The 22020-nt window shown below is 52.7% G+C and overlaps 1 protein-coding gene across 1 annotated transcript; it reads left to right on the top strand.

Annotated features, from left to right (window-relative positions):
- Positions 1-650: 650 nt before the first annotated feature.
- Positions 651-20293, top strand: abca3b (ATP-binding cassette, sub-family A (ABC1), member 3b). Its single transcript, XM_066690387.1, has 31 exons — positions 651-937; positions 4096-4188; positions 6466-6724; positions 7541-7668; positions 7852-8017; positions 8148-8407; positions 8497-8613; positions 8734-8854; positions 10946-11119; positions 11239-11420; positions 12273-12419; positions 12756-12885; positions 13255-13409; positions 13527-13682; positions 13801-14011; positions 14104-14254; positions 14838-14936; positions 15036-15234; positions 15360-15666; positions 15920-16190; positions 16359-16563; positions 16706-16925; positions 17028-17186; positions 17309-17481; positions 17641-17775; positions 17906-18100; positions 18254-18441; positions 18626-18796; positions 18963-19153; positions 19606-19679; positions 19776-20293. The coding sequence occupies exons 2-31, from the start codon at positions 4135-4137 to the stop codon at positions 19905-19907; spliced, it is 5130 nt and encodes a 1709-aa protein (XP_066546484.1). The 5' UTR covers positions 651-937; positions 4096-4134; the 3' UTR covers positions 19908-20293.
- The last annotated feature ends 1727 nt before the right edge of the window (positions 20294-22020 follow it).

The raw sequence follows: 22020 nt of genomic DNA, 5'->3' as shown, positions 1-22020 counted from the left end.
GAGTGGAAATAATTTTTTGGGATGAAATGCATGTTTCCCTCCCATTAAGTTACTGTGCTATTTAAAGGTGTGGGTTGAAGGTCAGTGCAACAGCAGAGGTTTTCTGCTGCACAATGTCCTTTGTATCCCCAGCCCCTGTGGGCCACTGATGGGTCAATATTGGGACAAAGACTTTCACGTGATCGAATCCCAAGAACCTGTGGCAAGAAAGGAGTGGATATTGACTCAAGATTGATGATAAGGATGTGTGTGTGTGTGAGGCGAACTAATGTTGACATGGAGTCAACCGTGCTGAAAGCCATGTTATTCCATAGCAAATGCACCACAATCATTGGCTGCTTTTTTGCAGGTAACCCAGATCTACTAGAGCTAGGTTGGGGATATTAATGTTTAAATGTATTCAATTCAATCTACAATTCACTTTCCTGCTAAATTCCCAACAAAACACACCTATGTATTCTATGAAACAGTAACATTAAACCCCATTCCCAAAACTGTTCTGTACGGAGGATGATGCCCAACAGCTCTTGTTTTCCACACCGAGCTGGGCCGATGCGGGCAGGTGTGTCCCGGGCGGCGTGGTGCGCACCTGCGCCCTGTCCCCGGTCATGTGACGGGGGCTCCGCGCATCACGTGACGCCCGTGTTGACGGTCCGCCGTCTCGCACAGCGCGCAGAGGAGCCGGACCCGCCGGCCGTGCTGCAGTGTCCGCCCGCCGCACCTGAGCCCAGCGGCCGCCCCGCACCGTGCGCGTCCTGCGTGTCCACGACCCCCCCACACCCGCCGACCGATGACGAGAGACGCACCGCAGCTTTTTAAAGGAGAATCGGACGCTTGTGCTTCGCGGTGCGCCTGGGAGAGACAGACAGACCGGTGCGCCGCAAGAGCTCGCCTGACCCCGGGATTGGATGGAAAGCCCTCCCGCTGCCGGTAAAAGGTAACGTTTCAGCGACGCGTCTCTCCGGCCGCTTTGTCTGCACGGAGGTCCTATGGCGATAGCATTGTTTTCCCCTGGAGCACCCAGGAAGTGGGATTGAAGGGCCCGGCGTCCAATCAGCGAGGGCCGAAATTCGGGATGGGCCAATCAGGGCGCAGACGGGCGGGTCGGAGAATTCCTGGTTTAATGGTTTTGTTCGGTCGTGGCCGTATATTGTGGTTTATTTATATTATACGTTTCCTCCTATAAGACACGTATACACGCTTTAAAAAATGCATTAGAACAGCCAAAAGCCGTGTTAAATTAGATGGTTTTATAATTATATTTCTAATTAAATGTCTGCCTTGACATCAAATTACTGTACATGTATATTTGTATATATAAGGTCATATATAATAAATGATTCATAATAATAATAATACTACTAATAATAATAGTACAGTGTGTTTGTGTAGCAAAACATGTTTAGTTTCACTGCTGGCATTGAATTAATTCTTACTAACACAATTTCCCTTCCATCAGGATCTCGCCATTGCTCACGATTTCCTGCGATAACATCCCCAGTAGAAATATATAGGTAGAAATATCGACAATCGGCTGTATGTACAGCTTTGTGAATTTTGCCATTTGTCATTTCAGACTTCATATGTAAACACGTACACAACCAGATGAGTGTACATTTGTTCAGTATTTTTTATTATTGATGAACACGGCCTTGCATCATATCAAATGACATCATTGGTTCAGGAAAAACACTGAATATTCATACGAACATATGTGCATACACTGTATGTTGTCTTTGTCTATATATAATGTATATAAACGCACTTTCTATCTGTATGTGTGTGTGTGTGTGTGTGTGTGTGTGTGTGTGTGTAATGTGAAATGTGATATAACCTAACACCTCAAAAGCCTGCATTGGTCTTAATTTAAAAGCTGGAGTTATCAGTCCTGTAACAGTGTAACCTTTTCTCAGCTGTAGTTTGATACAGTAATCTGATGGATTCATGTCTTTCTGTTTAAAGCAGTCGGTGTGCTGGGGGGGGGGTGTCTTGCAAATATAATGGCAGTCAAGCTGGTTCGTTGGGTTTTTTCAGCCTGCAGGAGAAACCTCTTTGTGAAATGTAAACCAGGGCAATGTGGCTCCACACAGTTGTAGTATCTGAATGACGTGCAGCTCACAATGTCCTTCATGAGGCACTTAAACGTGCGGCTTCCTAACCGGGCCGTCCTGCCGGAGCGGTGCTGGTCTGCCCTGGTCTGCGGGGAAGGGCATCCCGGGGGATTTATCGGTGCCCTTCAGCTATTAGCGCTGCAGCACCTGCTGGGAAACCGGTGAGACGGACATATCTGGCAAAACGTTGTCTCTGTGAGTGGAGAGAATGACCACCGCATACAAGGACACTGAGGATTGTGAGGCCTGTAGGGCAGGATTCAGTTGTTTGCAGGAGGGGGAAGGCTTGGTTTGGACTTTTGGGGCAAAACAACCATTAGCATTTGTGTCTTTTGTCTCATCAAGTGCTCTCTTGGCCTTGGTGACCCAGAGCAGCACCACTTGGTTCAAATCTATTTTTGGGGGGTTTCAGATAACCCCATGCTGCCCCCATCCCTCCAAGAAACTCATTCCCAGCAACAGAGCAGTTGGTCATATTTGAGCCACACTGCTTCGAATAAACAAGCAAACACCTGGCTGAACTCGATCACCTTGTGAAGAGATGGAATATATATATATATTTTTTCTTCAGTCCTGTTGCATTAAATGGTAACTTATTACCCGGATGCAACAGCTGGCTGCTGAAGTATTTCGCCAGGATTTGGGCATTTTGCTGTTTCCCCTGTCAGAGTGTGATAGATCTCTGCACTACATCAGCAGCTTCAAATATGTGAGGAGCAGGGAGCAGAAAGTTAGGCAGATCTGCTCGAAAGCCAACATTTTCTTCGTCACAAGAATATTTTTACCTGTTGGAATAAAGAGGGGGATTCTGGGAAAACGGAGAAGCTTAAACAGGCTGTGTGGCTCTGATAGACAGGACCTGGTCATGAATGTGCCTGAGCTGATTAGACTCCCTGTCCAGCGATCTCTGCCTGCCCAGGTTAATGAGAACCCATGCGCTCTTGTCTCTGACGTGCTCCATGCAAATTCACACACATTGGCACAGGATTAAAAAACACTTTAGTTTCCTGGAGCCGGATGGAGCCGCAGTGTTATTAGCTGAAACCGGTCTGTGCAAATGGAATGGCTCTTACTGTTGTTTTAAGAGCACCTGTCTGCCTCTGCTCCTTGCCTTGTTTTTGTTTGTTTGGTCCCGGATCCAGACGCCACGGGGACAAACTCACTCACTCGGGGACTTATCTGCATTTTTGCAAATAATCAGACAGTGCCCTATTGTAGCCTCATCTGATGAACCCTGGTGACTTCTCGCTCATGAGTCATCAGCCGGTTTTTTTTGTTTTGTTTTGTTTTTGTCTTATTGTCTACTCCTAATTTTTTTGCAGAGCGTTTCCTCGTGATATGTTTGATATGTTTGATTGTGTAACAGCCGTCTTTGCTAAGGGTTACAAAGATATGGCGTAATAATAATCTAAATCAAACATTGTTTATAACTATTTTATTGTGCAACTTGAGTCCAATCACATTTTGCCAGAATTACCACCATAATGTCCAGTATTGGCAAAGCATTGTCCAGTAACTGCAGTGACATGGCACAGGATGTGGGCGCATTACTGTGTCTGATTCCAGCCTTGATTTATTGAATCTTTGATTGATGCAAGTTATTATCAGGCTTATAGACAAACTGGGCTCCTTCGGAGAAAAGAGAGCGCATGGTTTCATTTTACAATTAAAGGAACTGACTGCTTCTGCAATAACACCGCCAATAGTGCCATTGTGATTCCCGGTTATTTTGTTAATGCTGCCCGCCTTTTATTTTGGCCACCTTGTGGAATTTGCTGTTTTGACCTACTTGGCCTCTGCTTCTAAAATCTCTCCTCAAGCAAAGCATCACAAAAAGGGTTTGACTGTCCTTGCTTTGGGGGGTCTCTTAAGCTACACCTGGGCTCTGATGTTTGGCGGTCTCTGCAGCCTCGGCTCTGTCTCTCGTGCTGTCGGTGGTGTGTTCTGTGCCGGCGCTCACCTGTCCCCTCTCTCCCCCGCGCAGGTCCTGTCGTGCCGGGCGCCTCCACACACTCTCGGGAACATGGCTGTGCTGCGGCAGTTCCGCCTCCTCCTCTGGAAGAATTACATCCAACAGGTAAAGCGCTCCGTCTGGTTGGTCACAGACCGCCCGTCCCACTTTCAGAGCAGCTGGGGGCATTGCAGCTGAGGTCGTAGAAGTAGACCTGGCCCGTAATAACAATGAGTCTTTATATAATTGATGTATTTATCTGTGTTCCTTTTGGCCCGCATTTTACACGTTTCCTCCTTGTTGTCACATCATGCATCGTTACGAGTTGACTCATTAGTTTGATTAAATATCTAATTTGTCCGCTGTGGTTGGGTTTGTGCCTTGATAATTCCCTACTTTGCAAAGGGATCGCATCTCTGAGCGTGTTGGCATGTTCTGCGATTGTTCAAAATATGAGCAGGCTACAGAAATGAACGCCACGTGTGACGTTCTCTGCTCAAACTGTAGCCCTGTGTGTGTGTGTGTGTCCCTCCTGCTTCCCCTTGATTGGTGCAGCTGTGTACCTGTTTGCTGAAGCCAAAAGTGGGAATGAAAGAGTACAGAATACTTAGTGAGAGGAGAAGAACAATAACGACAAATAAACAAATTGGGAGTGATAATGCTAAAACCCACGCTTGTCAATCAGCCTCAGGTTGGTAATGGATCCTTGGGCTTAATTTCCTGAGTGCACATGCTCCGAAAAAAGAGTTGCACAATGGAGCACTTTCAGAAGGATTATAGGTAGGTGCGAAAGCATAAAAATCAATTTAGCTCCGTCTAATCTGTGCTGGGCACACTCGTATCCCAGTGTGGTTGCTGGGAAACAAACTCGATTGAACACAACGGAAAAGCACGTTTTTTTATTTTCTCCCCCTCTCTCTGCATTAGTCCACGGTAATTGTGTGATTTGCAATCTGAAACGGGCTGCATGTTCAACCAAAGCGATCAGATCTGTACTTTTGTTCGGTGTAAGGAAAATAAAAGCATGTCATTATTTTGCACCCTGTCGTGCTTTTGTCCTTGAGACTGTGAGGCCGTGGGTCCAGGGAGTGGGGGTGTGGGACGATTTCACTACAGGACGGTGTCCAGAGACGTTGCCATTCGGTGTCATTGTGCAGCGACGATGAACAGACTCATCCACGCACGCTGACTGCACTGCTCTTGTGTTGTAAAGCCTGTGGAGGCAGGGCTCGTAAAGGGGCAACCAATTTAATACAAGCCCCCCGGGTGTGAAATAAACCAGTTTACAGAACCCATCAGTACCCCCACTTCTAGGATTTCAGAGCTGTAAAACATGTGAACCATCCTACAGAAGCTGGGAGACCTTTTTCTTGATTTGCTTTTTTCTTTTCCATATGTACTGACTTTTTGAAGACAGATGAAATTATTTCTTCCTATTTAGAGCACCGGCAGCACAAAGGGACGAAAATGGAAATGATTGGGAGCAGATTGGCAGAAGATATGAGAGCGCACGTTTTTCCACAGAAACCGGGTTAGAGCTCAGAACAGTCTGTGCAGCCTTGTCCCTCCCCGCGGGCGTCCTGTGCGTCTGCGTTCCTGTGAATTTCTATTTTTATTTTATTTTTCCCTTTGAAAAAGAGAACACTATTAAATATGAGTGATTTGCGAATAAAAGGTGTATTCATCTGCATCCACTGCCCAGACAGATGCCAGTGCTGTGATGGCGGCTCAGTCGGTCCCATCGTTCGTTTTTACCAGCTGCTAACTGACACACATTCTCACTGCCGCGAAAAGTGCTGCAGTCGGCTTCCTTCCAGCTCTGGAAAACTGGGTCTTACAGCTGTAATTCAGGCCATGCTGGAGCACGCTAGCTGGAATCCTCTGGGTTTTCAGACTTACAGGGTTTCGTACTGGAATAATGTCTAAGACAGTGGTCTCCAGCCCTGGTCCAGGAGAGCCCCAATTCACTTTAGAGGTCTCCTTAAATCACTAATTTCTAAACACTGGGCACACATGGGAGTTATTAATCAATTAAAGCAACCCAACTAAGGATGATATTGCCTCGACAGGCTGAGTATACAGGGGATTGCTCCAGTGGTTTCAAAATGACTGAATTTACAAAACCACCTGCTTCATTGATCAGAAATTGGTGTTGGAAGGGCCACCACAAAAATAGTCTGGACAGGGGCTCTCCAGGACCAGGGTTAGAGACCACTGATCTAAGAGCTCTGGGCTCGGACCTGATGCTGCCCACTGTCCACCCCTCAGCACTCGGAGGCTATTCAGAGGTCCCCCATCCAAATGTTTTTCTAAAACGATGTTTGTTGGCGTGTAATTGTGCCAGCGGGTCGAGCGGTCCCAGGTGTGCTGACCCATGGGTTTATTTTCCCCACCTGTGTGCAGAAGCGTCAGATCCTGGTGACAGTGATTGAGATCGTGCTGCCGCTGCTGTTCGCCGCGATCCTCATCGTGCTGCGTCAGAGGGTCAGCTCCACCACCTTCCCCAACGCCACCTCCTTCAACTCCTTCTCCCTGTCCGGCCTGCCCTGGCCGCTGTTCTGGGACTCCCTCCAGCTGGCCTACATCCCCGGCAATGCCAGCGCAGTGCGGCAGATTGCCACCGATGTGCAGAAGAGCCTCGGCCACATGGCCATCAGCGAAGGTGAGTGATCGCAGACCCGGTCAGGAAGTGCTGCAGGACTGCGGTGTCTGAATTAAGGGCTCTGAGGGGGATAAATAAAATGTTAGGAAAAGTTATCTCTTAGTTTCAGATCCATGTTTAAACATAAGAACAAATGTCTTTTACAAATGGAATTAAAGCCGTTTCTCAAGATGACGCCAGTGGGATGGTTATTACAGTGCTGTCTGTGTGTGCATGCTCTCAATTCTTTAGAAACCTGTTCCTTCAGGGCCCTTTCAGCCCTTGTTTTGGGACACTGTAGTGTTTTTCTTATTGCTGTTGTTTTTATTTGCATGATGCATTCTCCATGCTGGCTAAGTGCTGATTCGTGTTATCAGTCTCCTAGCTTTATACTTGGTATCAGGCCAGGTTCAGGGCTTGATTTAAACTAGGCAGTTTTGTCTTGGATTTAGTGTTCTCGCTGGTTTGACATATCTAGTGCTGGTGCTCAACTTCACTATGTTTACAACGTCTTGCCCTTGTTTTAGTTTTTGTCACCATTCGACTGCAACTACTGCAGAACCCCACCCCCAGACTTCATGTGGGCAGTCGGACACTGTGTCTGTTTCAGGAAGGAGGGGGGGGGGGCTTTTTTTTTGTACAGTTTTCTGAGCATGAGTACACTTTAACGTGATAAACGCCACGAGGCCCTGTGTCTCGCTACCCAGCAGAGTAAGTACCGTAACCATTCCAGTCACACATTAGCATCGTCATGTGATCGACGTGCCGCTACATGGCGAGGAGGTCCCTCCGTGCGCTCGGCCGCTCTCTCACCGTTCACTCTGCTCCTCCCTGCAGTTCGCGGCTTCGGCACCGAGCAGGAGTTCGAGCACTATGTGAAGACCGACCCGCGGTCGGGCAAGATTCTGGCAGCGCTGGTCTTCGATCACGTCTTCACTAGCGATGACGAGCCGCTGCCCCTGCAGGTAAGGGCCGGGCTCCGAGGAGGAGAGGTGGAGGGAGAGGAGAGGGAGGAGGTTGAAGAGGTTGAAGTTTCTCAGGGATGCTGACTCTATCTAGGAGAGATCTTGACACTAAGCAGGAGAGATTATTTATTTATTTTTTGTCTTCCCCTCCACCACCACCATCTACCATTTCTTTTGGTCCAGGTGAGATACCACCTGAGGTTCAAGTACAGCCCCCGCAATGCCCCATCGTCGGAGAAGTCCGAGCTGAACCCCAACAACGACCGTGACTGGCACACACTCAACCTCTTCCCCCTGTTCCAGCTCCCAGGGCCCAGGGAGCGCAAGGATGCTGAGGGGGGCACCCCAGGTGAGAGACCCTCAATCTGTCTTGAACACCGCCGGCACCGCCCCGTCGCCGTGATGTCATGCACTCGAGGCCTTAATGTCTGCCCCACTCCCCGCCTCGCTCCCTCACTCTCTCCTCCTCTCGCCCGCAGGCTACTACCGCGAGGGCTTCCTGTCAGTGCAGCACGCGGCCAACCAGGCCATCATCCGCGCCCGGGCCGGCCTGCTGGGCGCCCCGCCGGTGCAGCATGTCCGCGTCTGGATGTCCCGCTTCCCCTTCCCGCCCTACATCAACGACTTCTTCATCTTGGCTATCCAGAACCAGCTGCCCCTGCTGCTGGTGCTCAGCTTTACCTACACCGCCCTGAACATCGTGCGCGCCGTGGTGCAGGAGAAGGAGAGGAAGCTCAAGGTGAGGCTCGGTGTGCGCAGGGTGGGAGGAGGGGGCTTTATCAACTCAGTAGGGATTGATTGATGGATTCGATTGATTTGTTGTTTCAGGAGTACATGCGGATGATGGGTCTCAGTAACTGGCTGCACTGGACCGCCTGGTTCCTCATGTTTTTCCTCTTCCTCATCATCTCGGTTTTCTTCGTCACGCTACTCTTCTGCGTGAAGGTCAGTGTTGACGTCCTCCTCATCATCCTCGCTACGATCAGGGTTGTAGTTTTTGTGGTTATCATGGTTTTCACACGTTTCCACACTGAATGCACTGTCGCCCCCCCCTCCCCGGTCCAGGTGAGCCCCAATGGTGCGGTGCTGACCTACAGCGACCCCACGCTGGTCTTCGCCTTCCTGCTGACCTTCGCTGTGTCTACCATCAACTTCAGCTTCATGATCAGCGCCTTCTTCTCCAGAGGTGGGTGCATTCTGTGGCATTGGTATGAAAGAAGGTAGATGCTTCACTGCGGGCAGGAGGGTACCGTGTGACCAGCCGTCGCTCCTCGCTGAGTCGGAGAGCCGCTGCCGTGTCCCGTGCCCGTCCGTCGCACTCCCTGGGGGCGTTGATGGACCCCTGTTGGTCCAGAGCTCTCCTCTGCCCACGCCGCCTGTCTGTGCTCGAGCCTGGCTGGAGCTCGGCGTTCTTCCCTGTGGGACCCGGGCTGAGCGTGTGTTGCTCCCCGGTGGGTCTGTCGCATTGTGATGCTGGCTGTGGCCTCTTTATTAGGAGCGGGTGGAAGACGGAGGATGGAGCCTGTGCGGTTTGTGGCGAACGTGCCCTGGAGCCTGATTAAATGTGGATTCCTTTGTTTTGTATGCAACATAAACAAATTGGCGAACATTCAAAAAGCGTTGAGTTGTCGGCAGACTCGATGTTCCCGTATTACTGGAATGAAAATGAAACCACTGGCAATTGTCTAAAAGTGAAATCCACGAACGTGAGCCTCATGTTAGATCCCTGCTGCGACTTCTCCACCCGAGTGCAAACCCCAAATTCAGACCAGCAGCGAGCAATAAGTGTGTTGTGCAAAGGACTGTTAAAGTCAGAGGTTTGCCTCACTGTGCTCGGTCTGACAGCCTCTCTCTCTGACACACGAGGGTTTAAATAATTAAAGCCACGTCCCTAAGCAGAGCACCCGTCTTCTGGATACCAGAGAGGCTCCTGGGAGAAACCCTGGTGTCAGTTGATGGCTTTGTGTCCATCCTCCTGAAGTGTTTGTCGGCATCGGGTGACACGTACGGGATCCTCCTGTCAGTCCGGAGTAGTCTGCTCCTGGCACATGGAGAGGTGGATCGGACGGAGGCCTGGCCGTCTAAGGAGAATAAGTCCTAAAGACCCCCGCTTGATTTGGCTCACGATTGTCACGCTCTGGTTTTCTGAGGTCCTGTCTTAGAAGCAGCCAATATCCACTTGATTTATGAATCTCATTCCAGGAAAGCCTTGAAGAGAGCGTGTCAGGCATAGAAAAAAAATACTAATAAAAAAAAAAAAACTTCAGATATTGCCTCACACGGTTTTGTTAATTGCTTTGAGCAGAGATGTAGATTGAGATTGAGATTTCCACTTCAGTTTCATCTCCACTTCAGTCTGAGAAGTGTTGAGCGTGACGTGCTGCACGGCCTGCTCTTGTGGCGGTCGTGATCTGACGCTGACACTCTGACAGCACGGAGACGGTAATGTTTTTTATTCCCTGTAAACGAATTGTTTTGTACGGGATGTGGATGTAGCCCCAAGACCGTGGCGCCGCACCTCTGACTGTCCTCAGTGCTCTGGATCGAGCTCGGCCAGACCGACCAGCAGAACCTGAAAGTCTCGCGCGTGGGTTTCTAACCGGCCGGCGAATCCTCTTTCACAGAAAGCCCCGGCCCTTCAGGAACCGGCTAATTAATGATCTAATAATTCCCTTCCTCTCTCCTTATTTCCCATTGAGCCACGAGAATCTATGCATATCTCGTGTTGCGGACTCGGCGATGCCCCCAGACACGTGTCGTCTGATTTCACTGCTTAGTAAGGATGATTCCCTGTCATGGCACAGGGTGGCCCATTTGTTCTCTGCTTGTCTCTCCTGTGTGCAGAACCATAATTGTGTACCGTATTGCTCTTGTTTACTAGTTAACGTGTTGGCATGCAAAAACGCAAGGCTGTCTGCGCTGTAATTACCCCGTTCAGCTTTATCCCCTTTCCCTGCGGACAGGTGCGATAATTGCAGTTCCCTCAATCGGCCTGTGTTGAATGTCCTCTGGTACTTGGCTCGTGTTTGCCATTCCTTATTCCCCACCAGTGCAGATTGGCAGATGCTATCAGACCCCTGTCATTTCCCACAGGGGAGTCTGAGGCATCACAGCGGTGAAAAGACAATAAACAAAGTAGTCTGAAGCTGAGTTCGTTGGCCAGATCTTTTCATTCTTGCGTACTACCGAAGAAACCAACCCACTCATCTCTGCGCGGATGGTGGCTGACATCTTTGAGTCGCCTCACCATCCTCCTCTTCCTCTTCCTCTTCCTCAGCCAATGTGGCGGCAGCAGCGGGTGGCTTCATCTACTTCCTGACCTACATCCCCTACGTGTTCATCTCGCCGCGCTACGATCTGCTGTCGCACGCGCAGAAGGTGTCCGCCTGCCTGGTGTCCAACGTGGGCATGGCCATGGGCGCCCAGCTCATCGGCATGTTCGAGGGCAAAGGTCAGTGGCACAAAACCGAGGTTTTCCGAGTGCGGCACGTGGTCCACACACACATGTTTCTGTGTAATCTAAAAGTCTCTCTGTACGTGTGTGTGCGCATGTCTGTCTGCTGCCTTCAGGGACGGGGATCCAGTGGACCAACCTGTTCGACGCGGTGACGGTGGACGACACGTTCTCACTGGCGCAGGTGATGGGCATGCTGCTGCTGGACGCCGTGCTGTACGGGCTGGTGGCCTGGTACGTCGAGGCCGTGTTCCCCGGGGAGTACGGCGTCCCCCTGCCCTGGTACTTCTTCCTCCTGGTGAGTTCGCCCACTTCCCTCTGCAGCCCTGCGGTGTAACACTACTGACATGACTGGAAGGTAACCAGGCCATTCAAGAACAAATTGCAGTTCGAAAATTAAATGAGACTCGAGCATAAATGTAGGTGTTTCTTGTTGTTTATAGCCTCCGCTTCCTGAGATAGTGGGGGGGGGGACATGCATCACATCAGACCAAAATCGGAACCAAAGCAAACCGTTTATTTAAAGAGATGAATATCAAAGCCAGCAGGGTTACCGATGAGAAGAAGCCAGGAGCTTCTTGGAGTCTTTTACTCCGGTTTTACTCCGGACGCCCACAGCGCACCCCCGAGCCGATTACAGAGGAAGCGTTCACCGCTGCCCCCCACAGAGAGGCCAACACAAACAAACACATAGATGAACCGAACCGATCGATGAAAGGAGGATGTGAACAGTAGTGTGTGTGGCCTGGCTATTCCACGAGGGGTTGTTTTAAATAGTTCTGGGGGAGATTTTTTTGTATTATGCTATAACATGTGTTTGTTTGTTTATTTATAAGACCACAGTATTTTATATTTTTGCAAGTTTATAACTTGGAGTAACACCAAAGAAGAAGAAAAATAAACAAACGGGGAAATACAAATAAAATAAAAAAATGCATACAAATCTTTTTCTCCCTGTACAACAGTGCCCCCTGCTGCCCCCAAATTAAAAATAGTTCAGGTCATTCTCTGTAATTCAGATTTATTGGCGAAGTCGTGCCACGATACCGGGCTGGTCTGATCCCCACAACCCCGGGCGGTTCAGGGTGCGACTGCCGAAGCGCTGCGATGTACTCGGTCGTGATTCCCGGTGGGCCTTGTGTGTCCTCAGCCCTCGTACTGGTGCGGCACCCCCCGCCTGGCGCTGGTGAAGGAGAAGGAAGAGGAGGAAGACCCGGAGAAGGCCATGAAGGGGGAGTTCATCGAGGAGGAGCCGGCCGGCCTGGTGTCGGGGGTCAAGATCAAACGCCTGGCCAAGGTAAGACCCCTGCCAGGGATGGGCTGCCCAGAATATCGCTCTGTGACTCTTGACCTTTCAGTTATTAATTTCCTATTTGATTCTCCCATTTTTGCGTCTCTGTTCTTTGTTCACTTCTGGTTCCAGACGCCTGTGTTTCACACCGCTTCCTCGGGATGCTTTTTATGAACTTATTTTATTCACCGATCTACGTGAAATGATTTGCTTCGCGGCTGTGATCGAGACGCGTAGGAGGCCAGGGAGGGTTTTCTCCTGTTCGGGTTCAGGCACCAAGATGCTGGGTCTCCTCCTGCTGAGCACTACCTCTGTCCTGATGGGGTCCCCGTGTCTCTGTAGGTCTTTAAAACAGGCAGTAAGACGCGGGAGGCGGTGAGGGACCTGACGGTGAACATGTATGAGGGCCAAATCACCGTGCTGCTGGGCCACAACGGAGCTGGGAAGACCACCACTCTGTCCATGCTGACCGGTGAGGGGCGGCCAGTAGAACTGCACAATAAAAGCATCTAATTAGTCAAGGACAATCCCATAATGAAGTAAAATAATAGTAAAAACGAATACACACATCATTTATAATACAATATGTAGTGAAATACACATAGAAAATACTGAATGCAGGTTTAACATTGGCATTAATAAACAACAACAACAGGTTTATTTACAGTTTGCATTTCCAGGATTAGTCTCAAATTTCAGACTAATCTTGGAATCCAAATTAATACGATTTGTTTTCTTCTTGTTGCTAAAAATAAACACGCAAATAAATGAAAACTATGTACATTTATGTTTCGGGGACTGTGTCGTTGACTGTGTGGCCGTGCCGGTGTCTGTGCTGCAGGGCTGTTCCCCCCCAGCAGCGGCCGCGCCTACATCAACGGCTACGACATCTCTCAGGACATGGCGCTGATCCGCCGCAGCCTGGGCCTGTGTCCACAGCACGACGTCCTGTTCGACAATCTCACCGTGGGGGAGCACCTGCACTTCTACGCCCAGGTGCGCTGGCGGGGGCTCAGTGGGGACTGTTGCAGGGCCGGGTTAGGTACTTAATAATGTATGGGCCAAACCGAATAGTGTGACATTCCTCTCCCTCTCCCCGTTCCCTGGCTCCAGCTGAAGGGGTATCCCCGGGAGAAGATGCCGGACGAGGTGGACCGCATTCTTCGGATCCTGAACCTGGAGGACAAGCGGCGCTCCCGGTCCAAGACCCTGTCCGGTGGCATGAAGCGCAAGCTCTCCATCGGGATCGCGCTCATCGGGGACTCCAAGGTGAGGCTGGGGCCCGGAGAATTACACCAGTCCGGTATTCCGACAGACCCAAGCCTCGGTTGGCGGCTGTGACTGTGGCTGCTGACCGTTGTCCGCTGGCTTGTGTGCCCGTGTCCAGGTGGTGATGCTGGATGAGCCCACGTCCGGGATGGATCCCTCGGCCCGCCGGGCCACCTGGGACCTGCTGCAGAGCCAGAAGCCCGGACGCACCATCCTGCTCACCACGCACTTCATGGACGAGGCCGACCTCCTGGGCGACCGCATCGCCATCATGGCCGGGGGTGAGCTGCAATGCTGCGGCTCCCCACTCTTCCTGAAGAACAAGTACGGTGAGTCGGCGCCGCCACGCCCGCCCGGGTCGGCCCGGCTGCGGTCCCCTCGTGGCACGGTGGAGCGTTTTATCGATTCCCTGTGTCCACAGGCGCCGGCTACCACATGGTCATCGTGAAGGACTCCCTGTGCAACGTGTCGGAGATCACGCGGCTGGTGAAGATGTACGTGCCCAACGCCACCCTGGAGAGCAGCGCCGGCGCCGAGCTCTCCTACATCCTGCCCAAGGAGAGCACCAGACGGTAGGTGGCGGCCCTAGGTGGGTGTACCAAAGTGCAGAGAGATTAAATTTCGATTAAACCCGAGCAGTGGTCTGAGAGATGGGGGGGCTGGGTGCCGTGGCCTCACATAGTGGCTCGCTCCTTCCCGTTTTCTTTTTATTTCACGAGACTTCAGACCGATTCACATGGTTTCTGATTCACTGCCTCCGATTCAGAAAGGCCAGACTGGCAGAGCGAGGGATGATCGCACGCCCGGGAGACGGGCACAGAGCCGAGCTGCGATCAGGCCAGCGCCTCCCACTGCAAAATCAATAGGACTATTTTTACACGGGCGGCTTTTCTTTTTTGGCAAAGTGATTTATATAAATTTATTACGTAGAAGTAGAGGAGCTTTCTGCAGCTCATATAACTGCTGCTGCTGCTTCACTGTAGAGAAACAAAACCGTGCTCCAGACGCATTTGCGCAAACGCAACACAGCCTTTGGTGTGGACGAGCTGTGCGTGGGGGAGAGCGCTCTGCTCACGTGTGTTGCTGACTTCGTCCCATTGACGCCTAGTTTATTGCGTGTCTGGGTTTGTCTAACCAACCCCTCGTTGTGCGCAGGTTCGAGCTGCTGTTCGCAGAGCTGGAGATCAACAGGGAGAAGCTGGGCATCGCCAGCTACGGGGCGTCCGTCACCACCATGGAGGAGGTCTTCCTCAGGTAGAGAAGGAGTCATTTTCCTCTCGTTTTCTGTTAGCGGCTGGGAGGGGTAGAAATGGAGAGTCGTTGTCCAGTTGTGAGCTCAGCTCTGCTCTGCAGGGTGGGCAAGCTGGTGGACTCCAGTCTGGACATCCAGGCCGTGCAGCTTCCGGCACTGCAGTACCAACACGAGCGCCGCTCCCACGACTGGAGCACCGATGACGCCAGCAGCATCAGCGGCATGACGGACGTCACAGACTTCACAGACAGCGGCACGCTCATCTCCGAGGACTGTTCCAGCATCAAGCTCAACACAGGGGTGAGTTGGGCCGGGCCTTCTCGTCGGCCGGGGAACCCCTGGGTGTGATGGTGTCGCGTATCGTTCGAGTGCTGGCGTTCAACCCTGACTGTCCGCAGACTGACTGCTCTGCTCCCCCCCCGCAGGCCCGGCTGTACCTGCAGCAGTTCTACGCCATGTTCCTGAAGAGGGCTCTGTACAGCTGGCGGAACTGGAAGGTGATGGTGGCCCAGTTCTTGGTGCCCCTGGTCTTCACGGTACTGGCTCTGATTGTGGCACGGTCCTTCCCCGGGCCACATGACTCCCCCCCGCTGGGCCTGTCCCTCGACCACTACGGCTTCACCACCGTGCCCGTGGCGCTCGAACCCGGTGCCGGCCCCCTGGCTGCAGCCCTGGCTGGCAGCTATGTGGAGCAGCTCCCAGCCGTGAAGGGCCAGTTCAAGAACGTCTCCAGTAAGGGCCAGGACTTCTCTTTCTTGCCCTCTCTATCTCCCTTCCTCCTCTTCTCTCTTGCTTGCTCTCTATCTCACTCTTCTCTCTCACTCCCTCATCTTCTTTCTCTCGCTCTGTCTTCTCTTTTTACCATCTCACTTTCTCCTCATCTCTCTCTCTCTAACTCTGTTCTGCTCTCTGTCTAACTCCCTCCTCTTCTCTTTTGCTCTTTCTCTACTTTCTCTACTCTCCCATCCTCCTCTCCCCCACGCAGACTTGCCCAGGTATGTGCTGAACGCTGCGGAGGCGGAGGGTGGGGCCTTCAACGAGCACTGCGTGGTGGGCGTGTCCTTCGGGGGCAGTGACCTGCAGGTGGACGCCACGGCCTTCTTCAACAACCAGGGCTACCACACCCCTGCCACCGCGCTGCAGCTGCTGGACAACGCCCTGTACAGGCTGGTCGCCGGGCCCAACGCCTCCATCAGCATCCAGAACCACCCCATGCCCCGGAACGTCTCCGAGACCGCCCGTGACCAACTCATGGAGTAAGGGCTCAGAGACGGGACGCCGGGTTCTCGGATTTCCTGTGTTGTCTTTAAGGGTTAACTGCCTGGTGTTGCCAGCTAGTTCTGGTTCACACTTCGGTGCTTACAGTGTATTCGAAGTGTGAGATGGGGGTCCTCTCTGACCTTGTCTCCTCCTCCTCTCCGCAGGGGACAGACCGGCTTCGCCATTGCCATCAACCTGATGTACGGCATGGCCTCACTGTCCAGCACCTTCGCCCTGCTCCTGGTCACTGAGCGCGCCCTCAAGTCCAAACACGTGCAGCAGGTCAGCGGGGTCTACCTCTCCAACTTCTGGTTCTCCGCCCTGCTGTGGGACCTCATCAACTTCCTGCTGCCCTGCGTGCTCATGCTGGTCAGTCCCCCCCACAGGTTGCATGCGTGTCTTTTCAAACGAGGAGAGTTTTTTAAATTCCTTTTATGATATCTCAGCCGGTTGATTTGTGTGTGTCTCTCCACGCTCTCTGACCGTCGCTGTGTGCACCCGTCCCTCACAGGTGGTATTCAGGGCATTCGGAGTCCAGGCCTTCACGCAGGACACCCACCTGGTGGACGTGATGCTGATGCTGCTGCTGTACGGCTGGGCGGTCATCCCCCTCATGTACCTGCTCAGCTTCCTGTTCTCCACAGCCGCCACCGCCTACACCCGCCTCACCATCTTCAACATGATCAGCGGCACCGCCACCTTCCTCACCGTCGCCATCATGGCCATCCCCGGTGAGAGAGCGAGCCGGGTGGGGGCCTGCTACAGGGACAGAGACGGAGGGAGATGGGTGATGGTCAGTTCTGAGCTTTTCCTTGTCTGTCTCGTCTCTTCAGAGTTGAAGCTGGTGCACCTCTCCAAGATCCTGGACAAAGTGTTCCTGATCTTTCCCAACTACTGCCTGGGCATGGCCTTCAGCGAGTTCTACCAGAACTACGAGCTGCTGGAGTTCTGCACCTCCAGCTCCATGGCGAAGATGATCTGCAATTTTTACAGTGAGTATCGGGACCAGTTTTCTTCCAGTCCTGTCCTACAGGGCCAGAGTGTCTGTTTCGCCTCCCTTGCCCTGCCCTTGCTGAAGCCCAGGGCCCGCCTTGGTGTCTCTGCCTCTTTACAGACCTCACCTACCAGGAGAATTACTTTGCCTGGGAGGCTCCCGGCGCGGGCCGCTTCCTGGTCGCCATGTCCATCCAGGGTGTGGTCTTCCTTGTACTCCTCTTCGTCATCGAGCTGCAGATCGTCCGCACCCTGCGCCGGCTCTGTGGCACCCTCTGCCGGAGACGCAAGAAGGTGAGGGTACCGGCCAGGGGCACCAGCTCCCTCGACTTCTACCCAATTCATAAATCGATCCCAGCCTTGTGCTCCTTCTCTCCCCGCTCGATGTCGTCGTCTTCCCCGCACGCGTTTGTCCTCGAGAGTTTGTCCTGACTCGGAGTCCTCTGCACACAGGTGCCCGACGTGACCGGCGCCGCCCTGCAGCCGGAGGACCGGGACGTGGCAGAGGAGAGGAAGCGTGTGCTGGAGTGTCAGCCGGCGGTGGAGTCCATGCTGGGCAGCCCGCTGATCCTGCAAGAGCTGAGCAAGGTATCCTCGAATTCTCGCATCCCCCCAGACGATGGGGTCAGAGAGGAGACGATTCCCGGGACCGTCCTGTCAGTCTGCGTGTCTGCGATGGGAGAGATGGTTCAGCAATAGTCTCTGTGTACCCCCTCAGGTGTACAGCAGTGGGGAGGGCCTGCTGGCGGTGGACCGGCTGTCCCTGGCCGTCGGTAAGGGCGAGTGCTTTGGCCTGCTGGGCTTCAACGGGGCCGGGAAGACCACCACCTTCAAGATGCTGACCGGGGACGAGACGGTGACGGGCGGAGACGCCTACATCGACGGCTACAGCATCCTGAGGGACATCAAGAAGGTTCGGCGGAGGGGGAAGGGGGCTGTGGCTTCATCGCGGCGTGTGGGGATCGTGTTGCTCATTGTGCTGTAGTGTTTTGGATCCAGGAAGTTGTACGTTTTTTTGTTTTTTCTCATGAATTGAAAACGCGTGTTTCTCGCCCCCCCACCCCAGGTCCAGCAGCGGATTGGCTACTGCCCCCAGTTTGATGCGCTGCTCGACCACATGACGGGCCGCGAGACGCTGAGCATGTACGCGCGGCTGCGGGGCATCCCGGAGAAGTACGTGGCCGGCTGCGTGGAGAACGTGCTGCGCTCTCTCCTGCTGGAGCCGCACGCCGACAGGCTGGTCCGCAACTACAGGTACTGCCCACTGCCCTGCCCCTGCCCCAAACACAGGTACTGCCCACTGCCCTGCCTGGATACGGGTACTGCCCACTGCCCTGCCCCAATCACAGGTACAGCACACACACCCCCCACACCAACTAAGGGTACAGAATACTTCACATTCCCATTTCTCTCTCTCTCTCTCTCTCTCCCTCCCCAGTGGCGGAAACAAGAGGAAACTGAGTGCCGGCATGGCGCTGATCGGGGGTCCGCCAGTCATCTTCCTGGATGAGCCCTCCACGGGGATGGACCCGGTTGCAAGGAGACTGCTGTGGGACGCGGTGACCCGGACTCGGGAGTCTGGAAAGGCCATCATCATCACCTCGCACAGGTACCAGTGCCTCCCAACACGAGTTTCCAGTTTATAGAAATCTGTGATTTAGGGTCAACCGTCCAGGACCCGGCCGTGTCTGTGGCACATCTGGGCCCGGCGGCGGCCTCTTACGTCAGCCCCCCCACCCCGCTGTGCGTTTAACTTTGTCTCTGCCGCCCCGCAGCATGGAGGAGTGCGAGGCGCTGTGCACTCGGCTGGCGGTGATGGTGAATGGGCAGTTCAAGTGCCTGGGCAGCCCCCAGCACCTCAAGAGCAAGTTCGGCAGCGGCTACACCCTGCTAGCCAAGGTCAGGGTGGACCTGGAGGAGGCCGACCTGCTCCCCTTCAAGGACTTCATCCAGAGCACCTTCCCAGGTGAGAGACGGCGGGGCCGACAGGGGGGCCGACAGCGCGAAAGAATTGGGACAAATTGATGAATCTGCATTAAATACCGATTCATGTGCAAGACTGACTTTATATTGGCTACTGAATAATCAACACTATCGCTAATGAGCAGATCTGTCAAACCCTCTGGTCCAATTCCACCTCCACACTTCTGAGACCGAGTGGACGACTCTCAGACAACAGCACAGTTCGTTATCAATACGGCCATTTTGAACTCGTCCCCCGAAAGTGTCCAGGCAGGGAAACAAATATTATGGGAACCGAGTGTCTTCTGTCGGCTACAAACGTCTCAAGACGCGGACAGAGCCAAAAGGAATTAATTTGGATAAGTTCAATATAGTTGCTGATCAAGACTAAACTCTTACGGCGGGGGTGTGGGGGTGTGGGGGGCTGCTGTTCTGACGCTGTGCTGTGTCCTGCAGGGAGCATGCTAAAGGATGAGCACCAGGGCATGGTCCACTACCACCTGACTGACAAGGCCCTCACCTGGGCACAGGTAACCACCTTCTTCTGTTCCACTCGGTTATGCGTTGTTTTCGTGTCTGTTTCCGCCTGCTGGTGGCGCTCTGACCCGTGCCCTGCTCTCGCCCAGGTGTTCGGGACCATGGAGGCGGCCAAAGAGAAGTACGGCATCGAGGACTACTGCGTTAGCCAGATCTCCCTGGAGCAGGTGTTCCTGAGCTTCGCCCAGTTCCAGCACTGCGCCGAGGGGAGGAGGAAGTGAGCCGCAGGGCCCCCCTCCCCCCCCGCCCGCCCGCCCGGGAGGCAGCTACACTCTCCTCTCAGGTCTATGAACCCCCCAGGGATGACCCCAGGCTCTCGGCAGGGCTTTCAAAACACTTTGTACAAGACATACCGGACCAGACGAGCGGCAGAGAGGCGTTGGGTGGTGTGGTATGTCCTGGGACTTGCACCTTCTTCTGTACCAAGTTTGACTTCTCGTTGTTGCACCTTCGTTTCTGGAGTTTTCGGTATTTATCACTGAAGTCCAAGAGGACAGACACTCGAGCCTATAACTGTAACTGACTGACAGGGTCTCTGTGTTTCATTGGTCCATTTGTGAACGTCTTTATTTTATGGTTGTACATTAAAAAAAAAAAAACCTAATAATATTTTGTTGCGGTTCCATCTGGTTCTTATTGTGGTCTTCAGTCTCAGGAGAGTAGAGAGGGTCCCCCCCCCATCCCCCCGATTAACTGAAACGGGGAATGGCGTTGCTCAAGTCAGGTACTTTAAACCATAGATGTAATCTCCTTCTGAGGGGGGCAGTATTGCTCTGCCAGATTGTGCTCCTATTCTGAGTTTGCATGCCCGTCCCAATCTCAGTTTTCTGTTTTTTACGAAGTGTATAGATTCCAAAATGTAAATAGTATGAAAGTCGGCCCGTGTTACGAGAGGCACGGACTCGGCACAGAAAATGCATGGTGACCTTCAGTTCTTCATCCATTGTGTGAAGCATGAGAGATGAACGCACAAGACCGATGCCTGCCAGACAGCCAACCAACAGGAACGTCTAGTTATCGTTTAGTCTTTTAGCGTAGAGAGCGCGGAGTCGTGTCGAGCGAAGGAGGTGCTTTGTAGACGAGCATTACTGCTTCTGCCACCGTCCCCCGTCCCCACTCTCTCCAGGAGCTGCTGAAGCCACAAGTAAGCAGGTGTGACTGTGGTGGGATGTACCTCGACTATATTGTGATTGTTGGCCCCCAGATGGGCCCCTCCTGTGCAGACCAGGCCATCTACTGGGAACTTGATCCCATTCCTGCAGAGCAGCTGAACGTTAGACATCCGTCCACACACACGCTCTCACTCACTCTCTCTCTCACACACACACACACACACACACACACACACGCTCTCACTCACTCTCTCTCACACACACACACACACGCTCTCACTCACACACACACACACACACACACACACACACACGCTCTCACTCACTCCTTCTCACACACACACACACACGCTCTCACTCACTCCTTCTCACACACACACACACACGCTCTCACTCACTCCTTCTCACACACACACACACACGCTCTCACTCACTCCTTCTCACACACACACACACACGCTCTCACTCACTCTCTCTCACACACACGCTCTCACTCACTCACTCTCTCTCTCTCTCACACACACACACACACACACACGCTCTCACTCATGTTCTCACTCACTCTCTCACACACACGCACACGCACACACACACACACGCTCTCACTCACTCTCACACACACACACACACGCTCTCACTCATGTTCTCACTCACTCTCTCTCACACACACACACACACACGCTCTCACTCACTCTCACACACACACACACACGCTCTCACTCACTCTCACACACACACACACACGCTCTCACTCACTCACTCTCTCTCTCTCACACACACACACGCTCTCACTCATGTTCTCACTCACTCTCTCTCACACACACACACGCTCTCACTCACTCACTCTCACACACACACACACACGCTCTCACTCACTCACTCTCTCTCTCTCTCACACACACACACGCTCTCACTCATGTTCTCACTCACTCTCTCTCACACACACACACGCTCTCACTCACTCTCTCTCACACACACACACGCTCTCACTCATGTTCTCACTCACTCTCTCTCACACACACACACGCTCTCACTCACTCTCTCTCACACACACACACACACACACACATGTGATGCTTTTATCTTTGTTCCCCACACTTCCAAATTGAGCGATACTGCAGCGTTCCCAGCTGATCACTAATTAACTCAATGCTACGGGGTGTTTTGTTCCTGCTGTCAGTAAGGGGATCCAAGTTGCCTACCAAGCAGGGGCTCCCCAAAG

The sequence above is a fragment of the Amia ocellicauda genome, chromosome 17, assembly GCF_036373705.1.
Source record: "Amia ocellicauda isolate fAmiCal2 chromosome 17, fAmiCal2.hap1, whole genome shotgun sequence".
In the NCBI taxonomy this organism is placed as follows: Eukaryota; Metazoa; Chordata; class Actinopteri; order Amiiformes; family Amiidae; genus Amia; species Amia ocellicauda.
The sequence above is the reverse complement of the archived record's forward strand: the minus strand, read 5'-3'. Positions and strand labels throughout refer to the sequence as shown.

Bases quoted from the DNA above. Each gene is read 5' to 3' on its own strand.
- abca3b (XM_066690387.1), top strand. From the start codon at position 4,135: ATGGCTGTGCTGCGGCAGTTCCGCCTCCTCCTCTGGAAGAATTACATC. The intron at 6,725-7,540 runs GTGAGTGATCGC...TCCTCCCTGCAG, and splicing joins CCACATGGCCATCAGCGAAG to TTCGCGGCTTCGGCACCGAG. The intron at 18,101-18,253 runs GTTCGGCGGAGG...CCCCCACCCCAG, and splicing joins TCCTGAGGGACATCAAGAAG to GTCCAGCAGCGGATTGGCTA.